The following is a 16,658-nucleotide window of genomic DNA, read 5'->3' on the forward strand; positions in this document are numbered from 1 at the left end:
GCCTTTCTTTGAAACAAAATCACATTTCTAGTTCCCTTAAGTTGTTAAAATAGTGCTTTTCTTGTTATTTTTCAAGTATTACCTGAGATGATCTCATAAAGAGTTCCTGAATATCTAACTCATCTAATAAGAGAGTCCTTCCTATGCGGTGCACTGCCATGCTCACGTGCGATTTGCTGTAGGGAATCTTCAGGAGCTTTTTTATGTTCTTGAAAAAAATCAAGAGGAAAAAACAATTTAGAAAGACCTTTGTAGTGTGATCTGGAATCTTTCAAATTTTAATTTCACTCAACTTTAAAGCACAATAAACCTTATTTCCTTAAGGTCATACAAACTGTATTTTACACAAAGAGCTACCTATAAACACACAGAAGACAGAGCTTTAGAACCAGAATCACCTACACTTTACCAGTCACCCTGTGTTAATGTAAATGACAGTCAAAGATTTATTTGTACACGATGGAATTTCATAAAGTATGAAACAGTCACACTGTTGCACTGACCCAGGCTTTTAGCATCTCAGATAAAATTAGCCAACTAACGATCAACAGATTTTACCAGAAGTATCACATCTAATTCTCAACTAGTAACATACATAACCCAACATTATAACTGCTATCATCAAAACACAACCATCAATACTAATATTAATTACCAATGCCACTATTTGGGGGGTTGCTCCCTCCTCCTTGAGGAAAGATGCGGTGAACAGTGTTACTTTAATAAAAAAAGGTATTCAATAATCAGATAGTTGTAGCTTATTTCATCACTAATTTTTCAAGACTGCAGACAAAGCAGGCTATAAATCCCCAGCACAAACATCCCAACTACATTTGCAATAAGGACACTTACTTCAGAGTCAGAGACAACATCCACATCGTTTCCCACTGAATCAATAAAGTCGTATGCCATCCCAAAGCTGAAGGAGAAAACAAAGGCCACAAAAATCACGTTCATGGTGGTGCAGGTATTGTTTATAATAGAATACTATATTTCATCGCTTCGTGGATACACATTTTTCACATTCTAACACCTCCGAAATCAGTATGCCTATCACCATTACAGTTGGCTAGTTTTTCCTTCTTAATGGTACATAAAATAATGGGTCACTTAACAGACATAGAAAACAGACTTATGGTTCCCATGGGGGAGGGGGGTGGGGGAGGAACAGATTGGGAGTTTGGGATTAGCAGATCCAACCTATTACATATAGAATGGATAAACAACAAGGTCCTACTGTAGAACACAGGAACTATATTCAATATCCTGTGATAAACCACAATGAAAAAGAATATGTACATATGTGTATGTGTGTGTGTGTATATATATATATATATATATATATATATATATATATAAAACTAAATTACTCTGCTGTACACCAGAAACTAACACAACATTGTAAATCAACTATAGTTCAAGAAAAAATAAATTTAAAAAAATTAAAATGGGGTGACTTAAAAATCAATGGCATCTTGGATTTGATAAAAGATAGTAATAACAGAATAGTAATAGAAGCAATTAATAGTAAATATTTAGAAAAAAAATAACAATTATTTTTGTAGTCATGAAGTCTAAAAATATCCAATAGAAAACAGTCAGTTAGAGTTATCATTCTTTTTAGGTGGGGAGATGAGAAAAATAGCAACAGAAACATTTATCAGAATTTTAGCCTCTGGGATTATGTTCCCAGTGATATACACTACTACCCTTTTAAAAAATACATGAGAAAAAAATGCACATGAAACCAATTCAACCAGAAAGAGAAAAAACAGCTAAGTGAGCACCCAACTTGTGCCAGGTACCACATGAGGCACATCTATAATCTGCAAGCCTGAAAGGCAGCTGATGTCACCATTTTTCAGTTAGTAGGTGGCAGAGAGTCAAGATACTTACTTAGGACTGCCTCACTTCAAAGCATGCTGATGATTTACCATGTGGTCTAGGCAAGTTACTTAACCTTTCCAAGCTTCAGTTTTCTGCAGGAAAGTTAGTTAATAGTACCAAACTCAAAGGGTTGTTGTGAGAATGAAATGAGATAAACATATAAAGTACTCAGCACAGTGTCTGTACACAGTCAATATAATTTTCATTTAAATCACTTTATAACATTTAATTCTGCTGACCTATAATTTATTAAGCCATTCTTCTAAAAGAAGATATGCAGACTATTTCCAATTTTTTTTTGCTAGTATAAATAATGCTACAAACAAGCAACATTTTACATTTATAATTTTTACCTTCTGAGTCATTAGGATAATTTCCAAACTACAGGCACATAAGGTACTAATGTATTTATGGCTCTTGCTATATATTATGCAGAAATATTTTAGGTTCAATAGCTGAGAGGAAAAAAGAGAACCCCATACATTAAACGGTCTACAAGAATATGGACATCATGGGCTTCCCTGGTGGTGCAGTGGTTGAGAGTCCGCCTGCCAATGCAGGGGACACAGATTTGTGCCCCGGTCTGGGAAGATCCCACATGCTGCAGAGCAGCTGGGCCCTTGAGCCATGGCCGCTGAGCCTGCGCGTCCGGAGCCTGTGCCCCGCAATGGGAGAGGCCACAACAGTGAGAGGCCCGCGTACCAAAAAGAAAAAAGAAAGAAAAAAAAAAGAATATGGACATCAATACATTTCTCTCTGTAAGACCCAGGCCACTCTCTCAACTTTAAATACCACCAGCAAGTGTCAAAGTCAAGGGTGTACATCACTCGACATGCTGTGTTTTTACATCACTGCTTTTTCAGCCCAGACAATCCATCACCATTTAATGAAAAATTCCACAGGACAGGTTAGGCAGTGTTAAGGGTTTTCCTCATCATGTGCCACCCTGATTCTCTGCATTCACATATTCAAAAGCTATGTAAGTTGGCTAAAATTAAAACAGCTGATGGAATTTTAGTGGTCAAAACCCATCTTTGTTAATAACATGATGCAGACTTGAAAGAAGCATATGCAATTGATACCTCCATATTTTAACAGAGTCCTCTTATCAGGGGAAAAAGGACATTGAAAGTCAAACATAATCTTTTACCAAAGAGAAATCTTGGCACATTGATGAGCATTACAAATTAAAGTGAACAGCGAGTATTAACAGTTTTAAGGTGGAGGGTTGAGGGACAGGTAAAAATGCCATCAGTTGATATTTACCTTGAAAATGGCTTGCTTTTCCTACTGTTGCCAAGAATGGTAGTTCCTGCTGGTCCTAGTTTGGCACTCTCTCGTAACCAGTTGGCAGGTGGGAGTTTCAAGTCTGTTTTCTCTTGGAGGCGTGCAAATGCTGTCCGAGGAGGGGCAGAAGAGTATTTCACCACAGCTCGGCTCTTCACTTCATTGCCTCCAAGAAATAAAGCTGATCCCTAATTAAAATATTAAATGAAATTTTAATGTACACTACTAGGAATAAAAAAAACCCCACCTTAATAATAAAAACCCTACCACATCAGGCTTACAATAACATATACTACATGTTACTAACAGAAGTTAATAAATGTGAGCGTAAACGTTTACCATTTACTTAGCTCTTTTTCACATAGTTTCAAAGAAAAAAAGATGAGTCAAGGAGTGTGATGGGTACGGTTATGAGTTAGGGAACAGGCCAACCGAACTATCTTTTAAAACAGTGTACAAGCAGAAACCAAGGAGTCAAGAATAGCAAGTTGAAAAAAAAAAAAAAGAATAGCAAGTTGACTAAATGCAAAATTTAATAAAATCTCTGTTCAATATTAAAGATGTATTTCAACTTCAATAACATACATCATTTAGAAAGTAGTTTGTGGTGAGATATCTGGGCCTTTTTTGTTTTTAAGTAAGTGTTTAGCAACTGATTAGTCAGTTTACGACACAAATACTCTGAATGTCTAACTTCACAGCAAGTCCCTGGGGGGTGCACAGAGATTTCACTTGCACACCCCCAAAAAAGCTCAGTGTCTAAGTTAACTCTTCCAACCTTCCTTCACGCAGCCCCGCTTCGGCCTGGCAAACACTTTGCGCCCTTCTAACGTTAATTAGCTCAGTGCCATCTCGGTGAGCTCGCTCTCCTCTCCCTTCAGCTCTGCAAGGCTGTGCCGACTTGGGAACCACATATTTACACGTACGCTTATTGAGAGCGGAGATCATGTCTAACTCACCTGTCGGTTATCATCGACTGGGAAGCCAGGACTGCTTTTGATACGAATGACCTGCAAGTAAATGCCTGAGTACTCACCGACAGGCACACGGACTTCCACTCCTTTTGGGGGGCCGTCGGGGAGGCGTGGAGAAGGCGCCAGAATCCGCCGGGAACCGTGACATCACTCCCGGGCCGAGCGGGCCCGCAGCCCACGGAGCCCTGCAGGTCCCGCCCCACCGCGGACTCACCTGTGCAGACGGTTCCTCGGACTCTCCTTGGGACAAGAGGCTGAGCCCTCCCCGAGCAGCGGTCCCGGCCGGCGGAGCCTCGGTCCCGGCCTCCTTAGAGTCCCCCATCACCTCGGTCCAGGTGAGGCGAGGCAAGGCGAGGCGAGGCTCGACCCGAGAAGCCGTGACAGGTTGCCCAGCCCAGAGGTACTGCTGCACAGCAGAGCAGGCGCCAGATACGCCCCGCACTTCCGGCCTCTGACAGGAAGAACTGGAGCGGACGCGTTCAAATCTCGCGACTTTTGCTCCCGAGGCCCGGCCCCGCCTCCCCCGGTAGATACCAGCTTCGCGGCGGGGGCGAGAACTGTCGTGCGCCGATGTCTGCCGGAGTTTCTGCGGGAAACTACCTCTCGCGTTATCTGGCTCCCAGGCTCCACCCCTTGCACGCCGTTCTTTGTTGGCCAACAGTCCTCGGGACTTGGGTTTTGGGCAGAGTCAAAGTAGCTGAGGTCTTCTCTGCGTGGGCGGGGAAGAGCAGCTGTAGGTGTAACCAGCTGCTCCCGTAACGTAAAGTAGTGAGATGTCCGCACTCTTCCCGCCCCAGCTTTCAGTGCCCCCTCTGTTTGCAGTCGGACTCACAGACCCAGGAAGGGAAAGACATGCCCAGGTGAGGGGCCGTCCAGACTCAAGCGAGCCCGGCCTCGGCGTCCTGTCCGCTCATCGCAGTGCGTGCATGGGCCTCGCGGTCCCGAGTGTAGGAGCGGCGGGGCTCCGCGGGGAGAGGAGGCCCTCCGCCTTTGCTGAAGGGATGGATTTCAGAGGAGACGGCACCCCCAGAGGTGCAGAGTTTGCTCTTAGTGACGCCTGGAGCGTCTACGGAGAGCCCCGTATTTGTCGGGCCCCAGGGAACTAGCAAAGGGCATTCCGGTGGTCCAGGGCCTTCTCGAGCGTTAAAGGGCTCAGGAAACACCTGGGGATCTAGTTGACATGCAGATTTTGATTCAGCTGGTCTGAGAGGGGCCTGAGATTCTGCATCTCTACCAGACCCCCAGGAGATGATGCCAGTGCTTTGAGTAGCAAAGAGGTAGAGAAATAGCCAAGGCCGGTTTAAAGTTTCGAAGGTGCTAGGTTGTCTTATCCTCTGAGCCAAAACCCAGTATCGTATCGTTATATGCAGCCACAGCCTTCATAAAACTGTTTTGTTTTGCAGTAAAATATTGAAAGTTTCTTGAAAAATTAGTTTTGCCTTTGCAATTATTTGGCTATCTCAATTTGTAATTTACATCAGGTGCTGATAATACACTAATTATCTGCAGATTTAGAAGTTGTAACTTAGCAAACTCAATTTACGAATTGTTTTCAATTGTAACAAAACATTTTTATGATTTATATTTAACAGTGAATTTAATATAGTATATTTTGTAGAACTTAAACATGTATTGGTTTTGATATCTGTAATTTTCTGTTTGTATTTTGCAGTCAATTCTTCTTTCGTTTTTTGCAAGTAACACATTGTTATTTTACATTATTGTAAAAAGTTGAACACAACTTAAAGGTCTAAGGACATTAGGAGAATGGTTAAGTCTACTTTTGGTACATAACACCATTAACTTGTGCAACTATTATCAATAAATTGTTTTTCAAGATTATTCAAGAACATTTAAATTGCGCATTGTATGTTACTATAAGTGTACCTGTACTGTAAGATCGTGCGTGATGTTGTGATAAAAAAAAATTTAAAGCAAACCTCTGATAAGATCTTAAGTTCACAGACATGTTTATTTCTGTGTCAATATCCATAAAAACATATCTCTACGGGGTAAAATGAAATGATTTAAAATTTATTCTTTTTTAAAAAATTTATTTTATTTATTGTTTTTGGCTGCGTTGGGTCTTCGTTGCTGTGTGCGGGCTTTCTCTAGTTGTGGTGAGCGGGGGCTACTCTTTATTGTGGTGTGCAGGCCTCTCATTGCGGTGGCTTCTCGTTGCAGAGCGTGGTCTCTAGGCATGCAGGCTTCAGTGGTTGTGGCTCGCGGGCTCAAGAACACAGGCTCAGTAGTTACGGCACACGGGCTTAGGTGCTCCGTGGCATGTGGAATCTTCCCGGACCAGGGCTTGAACCCGTGTCCCCTGCATTGGCAGGCAGATTCCCAACCACTATGCCACCAGGGAAGCCCTAAAATTTATTCTTTAAAGCTTCATTTTCCTATTTTTCTTTCTGATTATGCATTATTTTATAGTAAAATGTCATTTTATTAAGCTTTTATACATAAATAATTTAGCTTCTAATGATCTTTGAATTCTGTTGTTTTATTCTATAATTCTGTGTTTGCAAGAAGGGATTTCCTGATGTAGCAGTGAATCTTTCTTCAGGACTCACATATACTGCAGGCCTCTTGAGAAGTAAGTGCCTGAACCCTTGTTTGATAATGCTTAGGGAGAAAATGTGCTGGAAACAGCCTGTGAAAAGGCAGCGAGAAGAATGAAACACAGAGAGCCAGGAACACAGCACAGAAAAAGAGAAGTCAGCAGCAGAGGGGACCATGAGAGCGGGCGTTGGGCTGGGGGAACCAGGAACTGTTTGTGGAAGGAAACCTGAGGAGGGACCAGATATCCTGAGGCCTCTCACAGGGCAGGACTAGAAAGATTTAGGTAGTGAAGGAGGATGATCCCTGATGGCAGGAGAAACTGAGCACATCTGAATTATGTAACGTTTGCACATTCTTCTAGCTCTAAGTGCTTATTAATTTTTTTTCTTTTCCCTCTTCAAAAACGTTTATGTGCTGTGGGTTTAAGTTAATATCATTGTTTTTTTATTTTTATTTTTATTTTTATTTTTTTTTGCTGTACGCGGGCCTCTCACTGTTGTGGCCTCTCCCATTGTGGAGCACAGGCTCCGGACACGCAGGCTCAGCGGCCATGGCTCACGGGCCCAGCCGCTCCGCGGCATGTGGGATCTTCCCGGACCGGGGCACGAACCCGTGTCCCCTGCCTCGGCAGGCGGACTCTCAACCATTGTGCCACCAGGGAAGCCCGATATCATTGTTTTTAATGTCTGTGATTGAAATATAATGTGGGAAAACATGGGTTCAGAACTTCACATTTTAAGACACTTATTTATGTTCACTTTTATATTTTCCCAGTGTCTACCTTCCCCTCCTTCCCTGCCCCCCAGCTCCCAGCCCCCGTCCAGGTGTAGTTCATCACCTGTGGCCTGCTCTGCCCTGCAGGGGCAGTTATCCTGGATCTTGTAACCAATCAGTGCTCTCACGTGTTTACCTGTCTCCCCAGTGCCTGATGCTATCACCACTAAAGAGATGTTTGCTGAATGAATGAACTGCTTATAGTTTGCTGCTTCAACAAGTTGTCCCATAACCTGTGTCTGCTGGTGCTTTTCCTTTGCCTAGAATACCTTTCCCTTCCTCACCTGGCTCATTCCTAAAGACTCATCCATCACAGGTATCATCCCTAAAAAGTCTCTCCTGACACCTCCCTCTCCTTACCCGATAGGGTCCCTTTCTTTGTTCCCAAAATTTGTATGTAGCTTTTTCCTGCACTTGCCCCCTTATAGAAAAATTACTTACTTGTATCTACCTCCCTTGCTGACTGTGAGCTCCTCAAGGGCTAATGTTCTGTCTGATCATCTGTTTTACCAATGCCAGAGCAGCACCAGCCCACAGAACTGTTTTAGCTCTTAGGCTAATGCAGGTAAAATGACTGGTGCCAACAGGCTTTTAAAATGCTTATCAAAATGTTCAAGACATAAAAACAATGTTGTTGGCTCCAAGATATACATATTTTTAATCTTGCAAAATGAAAGCTAAAATGTTTAATGAAGTAGCTACAAAATTTGCAGTGTCAATGTCATTAATTATTAAGTTTAGTATTCACACGGTTTGTTCCATTCTAAAACAATTTGTATGTTGGATTTTCTCTGCTTACAAAAATCCTCCCAGCACCCAAGATGATTTCAGAGAAATGCCAATCAAAAATTCATTTAGTTACTTGCAGCACACAGTACTTCCCAAAGCAAGATGAGAAATCTTTTCTAAAACTTTTACAGTTGCATGTAAGGCAGATATGCTTAGGGCCCTTGGAATTCCCGAACAGCCCCACCTGCAGAGAGGGAAACTTCAGGGAGCACTTAGACTGAGGCTTGGGCCCTTCGGTCTGTTTGCCAGCATCCCTTCCATGACCTAGTGTCTTATACCTACTCAGCTTCGCTTGTGTACTTTGCCTGCTGGTCACTGAAAGTCCCTGGTTTTCTGATTCCTGGTCCTGGACTTTGAGCTGGAAGAGAGATTTGAGATTATCTGAGCCAATCCTGTCCCTCTTTAGATGAGAGCAGTGCAGTCCAGAAAGGAGGATAGAATTGACCTGTTGAATATCGTGCAAAGGTAGTTTAAAGAGCAAAGGTAGGACTGGTACCCAGGCCCTGGAGTACTAGTAAGTACACTTAGTCTTTAAAGCAGTCAAATTTCAAACACTGGCCAGTGGAACTTTAACTTGCTTCGGAATCACCTGAGGAACTTGTTAAGCGAGCAAATCCTCTAACCACCCACAGATGCTAAGTCAGTGTTGCTAGGCCAGTGCTGGGCAATCTACGTTTTTAGTGAGTTACTAGTGTCTGACCACCTTGGCCTGCAGACCACAACTTAGAACAGTGATCTCCAAGGATTATCCCCTGGGGTGCAGGAAGAACTGTGGCTTCTGTTTCTGTTTTTTTTTTTTTTTTTTTTAATCTGGAAAGTAAAGGCAAAATTAAGCCTTACTAATGCTTAACATACAGGTTGGCACAGGTGCCCTTCCTTGGGCCTTGGTCAGCTGGTGTATCAGTCCAGTATGATTGGGTTATGCAGCCAAAACAAATGATTCCCAGGTGTCAGTGACTTAAACTAGGGATGCCAAGTAAAATAAATAAATGTGAGATAAGCAGAAAAAATTGGGGGTAAGAATTTCCAAATATTTAGTAGCAGTGTGTCACGTGTGACATTTGGGACAGACTTGCACTGGTCCAGGTGATTTTTTACTCCAGAGCCCAGGTTGATGAAGCAACCTGCATCTGGAACTAGTAGGGGTGGTGGGGCAACGAAGAGATGGTGAACCGTAAACTAGCCCCTAAAGCTCCAGCTCAGAAGTGACAAAGACACTGCCTCTCACTTTTTTTGGCCAAAACGATACACATGGCCAAGCTTAGCATCCAGGTGGTGGTGAAGACTGATGATCCCCTAAGGAAGGACACTGGGTGTCTGTGGACCATTATGCAGTCTACCACCCCACATGGTGGCTTGGGTGGGCCAGCGGATGCCGTCCACAGGGTAAAATATGATGACAAAACAAGACCTTTAGGGACTTCACTTGCGGTCCAGTGATTAAGACTTTGCCTTCCAACGCAGGGGGTGCAGGTTCGATCCCTGGTTGGGGAGCTAAGATCCCACGTGCCTCACAGCCAAAAAAACCAAAACGTAAAACAGAAGCAGTATTGTAACAGATTCAGTAAAGACTTGAAAAAAAAAAGACCTTTAGAAGAATCTTTTCAGAGTTTTGTAATAAGATGAGGGATGACCTTGAAAATCTCATGTACCTCACAGATCATCTCGTAACAAAGCACTTGAAAGAATTGTCAAGCTTAAAAAATGAGTTACTATATTTTGTTTTACAGAAAGTATTCCACGTTTCCTCATCTTTTCTGTGATGACAAGGTGCTGTCACTAGGATGGTGTAGGAGAGAGTTTCACAAAAATAAACAGTCTTAATCTGTTCCTTCATGATAAGGTGATGTTTTTAACAATGAGTGAGAAACTCATTGGTTTTCAAAAGAACTGAATCCTATGGAGATAGCATTTTTGAAAATAGAGGTTTGCACATCTTTCCAGTGTTACATGATTTTGTTGCTAAAAGTGACACGTATCGCTTATATATATATTTTTAAAAAAGACAAATATCCACACAAAACTTAGGAACTGAAATTTCTCACCTCTTCAAAAAGATCTCCCAGATGGAGAGTTTTTGGATCCACATCATAATTGTTTTCTTTGATACTGCTAGTTGACCTACTCAGAAGGCCCAGACTAATCTCTTTGTCAGCCTCCAACTGATTTGTTTACCCCCAAAATGTGCCTGTAAGAGTCACTGTTCCCAGCTGCCAGCAGGGTTTTTCCTCTCTCCTCTATTTTATACATCCTGTTTTTAATTGTGTTCCATGACAACAGTCAAGTGACCTTTCTTCCTCATGTACAAGTAAATGAATTGCATGTAAAACAACTAGCTAAGCATCTCTGAATTATTCCTTGACACCATTTAATTGGTTTGTAAAAGGAAGATTGGTGGACTTCAGAGAAGATGGAAATTTAGCCAAATTTCATTTAAAACCTTTGCATGATTTGTGGAAACAATTGAAATGAGCAGTTTGACTTGGTAAGCAGTGTGATACTTCCTAGTTAGTTTACTTAGTCTTTTGAGATATTTTATGCAATGACAGCCATTAAAACCAAGTTTTAAAATAAACGGAACTTAGAAGCACACTTCAAATTGTTATATCACAGAGTTTTCAGCCAAGAGTCACAAAAATAAACCTATTCGACCACTTACTCTCTTTAAAAAAATGCTAGCGAGAGCAGAACTAGTTTGCAATAAATAAAGAAAATATTTAAAATATTGTTTTAGACCTTAAACATTTTCTACTTTTGTGTTTTTATGCTAATGTATTACTGCTAGTATATTATTTACAAATAAATTAAGATGCATATATTGGGGCTACATGTTCAGAATATTTTTCAACTAATAATAGTATATGATAAGAGTTTATAGACCACTGGTTTTATTTATTTATTTTTGTGGTACGCGGGCCTCTCCCTGTTGTGGCCTCTCCCGTTATGGAGCACAGGCTCCGGACGCGCAGGCTCGGCGACCATGGCTCACGGGCCTAGCCGCTCCGCGGCATGTGGGATCTTCCCAGACCGGGGCACGAACCTGTGTCCCCTGCATCGGCAGGCGGACTCTCAACCGCTGCGCCACCAGGGAAGCCCGACCACTGGTTTTAGAACCAAAAACCACATGCTAGCTACTCCTTAGGTCAAGAACAGTTAGTAAATTAATAATCTATATTTTCGTTTACACTTTAATTTGACCAGAGTAGAAAAATTTTAGAGTATAAGATAATGCAAACCTTGATGTGCAATTTACCAGTGTAATAGCATTACAATTACAGGATACCTTACATAATTATTCTTGATAATTATTTAATTGTTGTTCTGTAGACTAATAACATTTAAGCAAAATACTTGAAACTATTTGGAAATCATTTCGACTGCTTGAACTCAACGCAGATACTTTTCTAGATACACGATGAACTCAAATTCTTTTGCAAGCTATTAGCCTTGACTTTCAGAAGCCAACCCAGGTGATCGTAGGGGCAGGTTGTCTCTGCTGGGTGTTACATTCCCAGCAGAAACGTCCGTAGAGTCTTTGTGAGTTTTATCCTCAGAAGCTGATTATTACCCTGAACGAATCCTAGCAACAGTTCCAAACTCACTAACCAGACACCTCACTGGTGGCTGGAGCACTAGTGGTGATTCATGCTGGCCACACACCTTAGGCTGAGGGTGAGAAGGAAAGAATTCTCAAATGAACCTTCAAATCAATCCCTCAGGCAGGCCTCTGCCTTTCCAGCTAAGGGCTTGGCCTTTGCAGACCCTGAGGAATCATTTAGCCATTAAGCATTTCCAGGGAAGCTTCCAGTGGAGAGAACAAAAGGAAGGCATCACTTAGTGCAAAAGTGTCCGGTGTCAGAACTGGACCTTTTTACTAAACGCTTCTATATTTGCCTCCCTGTGGGCATTGAAGAGATCTATTTTACCTTGTCAGTGTAATGCAGTCACAAGGCTGCACCCAGGAATGGAATCCACTGCACAAGCATGTTGGACAGAAGGGTAACTACTGGATGGACCACGAGTGTTATCCACATATGACAATTTTTTACATATTTATTTACATTTCGTTCTCTCCAGGAAATGAAGCCAGAATCCACAGATGTCATTATCCATCTGCACGCTTTTGTTTACTACCCAGAAAGCAAGAATATTGCATCTTAAAAGTGTCTGGACTTTTGTTCTTTCTTACCACAGATGACTCGAGAAGATCTGACCATTCACAGTTACCCTGAGTGGAAGTGCCAAAGACTTGCTTCCTGGAGCGCTTTGAGATTCAGGTACTTTAAAGGCATTTTATAAGCACAGAGTGAAAAAGCGTCATTTATATTCATTTGCTGCTGTGGCATTTCTCTCTGGAATCTTCCTCGTGTCTGTCAACATTGTGCAAAAGGACTGGCCTCATCTACATTACAAATATCTCTCCTTTAATGGTCTGGAAGTAGGAAAGGGACTGCATAAGAGTGAGCTCTCATGTTGGAGGGTCTCCCGCTTGTTTATCCCTAAAACTGGTTGGACATGATCGCTGTGGATGTCATGAATTGTTTTGGAAAGACCTGAGTATGAGCTCAATACAGTGCTTTGTGCATCTTGGCTGCAGTGAATGTGTATTATCTGACTTAAGTGACTCATGAGAGAATCACAGCCATGTGATTCTAAATGAGGGGGTCATTTAGAATGGAGCCATTCTGGGCGGAGGGTGGTCAGTTCTCTACTAGCTTCTGGAGTGGAGAAATTTCCACCATGATGGCTCCTTTGACCCGTGGCAGATCCTTTCTTGCAGGGGCCCTGCTCGGTATGATTTAAGAAGCATCAAGGACTTTCTGCCCCAGAAGATCTCAGTGTGTGACATCGCACGCATGGATGAGGGTTTGCCAACTGTATTAGTTAAAGTAGAGCCTGGCTTGGAGGGGCTCCCATGCCCCTCTGGGAATGTTCTAGAACATGGGGCATTACCCAAGAGACAGGGCCTGGGATGGTGTTACTCAGGTCAAGGGTCTGAGCGTGGAGTGGGGGGCCATATAAATGAGTGGTGGGGCGGTGTGTATAGATGCAGGAAGAGAGGTGCTTGGAGAGCAGGAGTGCTGCTACCAGGAGAGATGGTTCCCAAAGGGAGAGACCCATACATATTCCAAGCCCTTCTCTTTTTCCTCTGCCCAGGGTCCCTTCTGAATCTGCAAATCAGCTGCTGCTTCTCCTCCTCCTTTGCCTTCTTCTTCAAATCTTTTCATCACAAAAATTTCAAATATATACCTAAGCAGAGAGAACAGTGAAATGAACCTCCATGTACCCATCACCATTATCCACCTTGAAAAATGACCAACACCATCCAATCTCCTTCCACACACCCTCCCCTTCCTCAGATGATTATTGAAATTAGCTCATACTTCTTTTTAAAAAATAAATTTTTTTGTTTATTTTTGGCTGCATTGGGTCTTCGTTGCTACGCGTGGGCTTTCTCTAGTTGTGGTGAGCCGGAGCTACTCTTCGTTGCGGTGCGCAGGCTTCTCATTGCAGTGGCTTCTCTTGTTGCAGAGCATTGGGCTCTAGGTGCACAGGCTTCAGTAGTTGTGGCACGTGGGCTCAGTAGTTGTGGCTCGTGGTCTCTAGAGCACAGGCTCAGTAGTTGTGGCACATAGGCCTAGTTGCTCTATGGCATGTGGGATCTTCCCGGACCAGAGCTCGAACCCATGTCCTCTGCATTGGCAGGCGGATTCTTAACCACTGCGCCGCCAGGGAAGCCCTCCTTAATTATTTTTAAGTTAATGCTCCCTGTTGCATTTTTCTGGCTATTTTCTTCTGTCAATCGCTGTCTTAAGTCAGTGTCCTGGATTGGCTATGAAAAGACACCTTTCCCAAGGGAGCCCTAAGCAGACAAACGTTTCTCAAGGGAGAGATGTTGAGGCTGGCCAAACGACGGAGGCTTAATTCAGTTCCACCCGACGGACACGCGTCTAGTCCTATAGGCACAGCGCTGGGTTAAGGATGTTGGCAGGACGGGGCTCCTGACCTCAAGGACATGTGATCTCGTTCTGGGAAGAGGACAAGCGCTGTAGCAAGTAGTCAGCAATAGAAGGCGGATGTAACCCCTGAGGAAGGGAAAAGGCCAGGTGTGGGGGACATTCCAGGTTGAGATAGACACACTGGGCTGGGAGGGGTGAGGGTTCAGGGAGGTCAGCAAGGGCCATGGAGCCTGAGGTGTTGAGGAGGGACTTGGAGGGTTGAGTGTGGGGTGAGACAGTGAAGGAAACACGCTTGCCCAAACGTGGAGGCGGGAATAGCTCAGGGACCTGTGGGAGCCCCTGCTGGCTGGGACACAAGGTGCAAGGGGCTTGCTGGGAGGGACAGGGGGAAGGGGTGGGGTGGCGGGAGGAGGGCAATTGGTTCTTCCTAGGTTAAGAACTAGATAATCCTTACTTCTAAGTAAGGAAAACCAAAACTGGAGTTTTAGGGCATGGCTATGCAAAACATGCTGCAGACCACACTTAGGAAACCAGAAGAAATCAAGGTGGGCTTAATGGAAGTTAGGCAGCAGGGGTGGTATAAGAAAACTCAGGTAGCTGCCTGAAATAAAGTGGACCCAGCTTCCACTAGCCAGGCGATGCAGTTTTTAAACCTATAAATGAGGCTTATTGTGATTCCCCACTACATAAAATGTAAGTATAACTGTAGTCTTTTGCTGCTGAGTTCTGAGAAAATATGGGTTTTTGTCTCTGCCAGTGAAATAAATACATGGACAGACAATTCCTAGCGTTGCTTCCATGTAAGGGAGGGCAAAGAAGATAGTGAGCTTTGGCAAAACGTTCATGTTTTGTAAATGAAACAGAACAGTAACTTGATTTTTCAAAAGAATAAGGTTTTCATTACAAACGTGGGCCTGTTTATGTTGGAAAATTCAAACGTAGCAAAACGCAAAAAGGCAAGAAAATGCATCGTCCCACCATCCAAAGAACATAATTTTTAATGTTTTTGTGTCATGTGACGATTTTGGAACATGTTTTTGATACTGAATGACTTCAGTAATTCACCCTGCCCCCTCCCCGCCCCATTCATTGTGCTTATCGAGTTTTGGCATTAATATTTCTATCTCTGTTGACTTTAAGACTCAATCCTCCTTTGAGCTCAGATTGCAGATGGGATACAGGGGATCATCTCGATATTGAATGAGAGAGAAAGTTTATTCTCAGATATGCATGAAGCCAGCCCTGTGCTTGTTTTTTTATTTTTGTTTTGTTTTTCATTTGTTTTGTTTGCTCTTTTATTTTGCAGGGCTTGGGGAAGACTGTAAATGGAGTCTGCAGAGCATATGGCTAAATAGCTAAGTTATATATTAAGCCAACAAATTATTAAATAAAATATGTCCTATCCTCCTTCCTTGGCTAGTTCACCTTCGTCACAGCCACCCCTTGGAGACTATTAAAATGTTCTATCCTCTGACCCTTCTAACCGGTGCCCCCTGGCCACCCCTTGGGCATAGGGGTACAAACACCAGGTCCTCTGGGGGTCAGGCCTGGGAAGCACACTGTGTGGGCCCCTAGGCAGGCTTGGAGCCACTAGGGCAGGCTCTCAGGAGCTCCAGGTGGGCCTGTCTCCCTGTGTGTCGCAAGGGGGTCAGGGCAGGGGTGGCCAGAGGAAAGCCAGAGCAGGCGCCCCTCTGACTCTGATTTGAGTGAATTATTCCATGTTTCTATGTACAGGTGGTGGGCTGGGTGCTGGGAACACAAAGGTGAGTGAAAACGGTTTAGTGGGGGCATATGCAGAAGCTGTCAAGTAAGTTCCCCCTCCCAAATGTGAACTTGCCACTATGACTTGACCCAGTCAGTAAAGTCAGGGAGGAGGTAACTAGGCAAAAAGGGCAGAGAAGAGAATTCCAGGCAGAGGGAAAAGCATAGGTAGAGTCCTGGTATCAGCGGGGAGAGGCACAGCCATTGTGAGGCGGGGGAACAGGGTATTAAGGCTGGGACGGGAGCCGCAGGAGCTTGAGATGGGAGGCGGGGCTGGAGAGGCAGGTGCGCACTGACCAGGGGAGGTCTCCGTGAACTTGTTAAGGAATTTCTCAGGATCCTCAGTGAAAGGTTTTGAGCAAAGGGTCACAGGATCAGGGTAAACAAGGCTACACCATCTTGAATTGGTCCTGGCTAGACGTAATGGTTCTTTGGACCAGTGGGGTAGTGATGGAGATGGAGAATGACAGACAGGCTTCAGGGAGATTTAGAAAGTAAGATGGCCAGGACTTCGGGGGGATTGGATTAGGGGCAAGTGGGAAATACCTATCAGGGGTAATTGGTCAGATAAATGGGGTGGACGATCTGGGAACACTGAAAGAAGGTGAGGCTGGAGGGGTACATCGTGAGTTGGCTGTGGGACATATAGGTTTGAGGTACCTTT

General features: G+C 43.5%; 2 protein-coding genes across 9 annotated transcripts in view; one reads left to right on the plus strand and one right to left on the minus strand.

The window, feature by feature from the left end:
- EDRF1 (erythroid differentiation regulatory factor 1) overlaps positions 1-4,609 on the minus strand; it is a 42,032-nt gene extending 37,423 nt beyond the window's left edge. Inside the window, exons 1-4 of one of the 6 annotated variants that reach the window (XM_067024329.1) lie at positions 4,363-4,609; positions 3,154-3,362; positions 853-919; positions 83-208 (exon numbers count right to left, since the gene is read on the minus strand). In XM_067024329.1, the coding sequence (XP_066880430.1) occupies positions 83-208; positions 853-919; positions 3,154-3,362; positions 4,363-4,470 (510 nt within the window). In that variant the 5' untranslated portion in view covers positions 4,471-4,609. Of the gene's footprint in view, positions 1-82; positions 209-852; positions 920-1,896; positions 1,963-3,153; positions 3,363-4,210 lie in introns of those variants that run through there. The other 5 variants (XM_059053848.2, XM_059053846.2, XM_067024330.1 and 2 more) reach the window with 5 other exon arrangements.
- A 227-nt stretch (positions 4,610-4,836) lies between these two features.
- TEX36 (testis expressed 36) overlaps positions 4,837-16,658 on the plus strand; it is a 48,726-nt gene continuing 36,904 nt past the window's right edge. Inside the window, exons 1-3 of one of the 3 annotated variants that reach the window (XR_009333994.2) lie at positions 4,837-5,008; positions 12,468-12,550; positions 15,540-15,640. The gene's annotated coding sequence lies outside the window, so the exon portion shown is untranslated. Of the gene's footprint in view, positions 5,009-6,680; positions 6,745-12,467; positions 12,551-15,539; positions 15,641-16,658 lie in introns of those variants that run through there. The other 2 variants (XM_067027429.1, XM_059053870.2) reach the window with 2 other exon arrangements.

The sequence above is a fragment of the Kogia breviceps genome, chromosome 2 (assembly GCF_026419965.1).
Source record: "Kogia breviceps isolate mKogBre1 chromosome 2, mKogBre1 haplotype 1, whole genome shotgun sequence".
In the NCBI taxonomy this organism is placed as follows: domain Eukaryota; kingdom Metazoa; phylum Chordata; class Mammalia; order Artiodactyla; family Physeteridae; genus Kogia; species Kogia breviceps.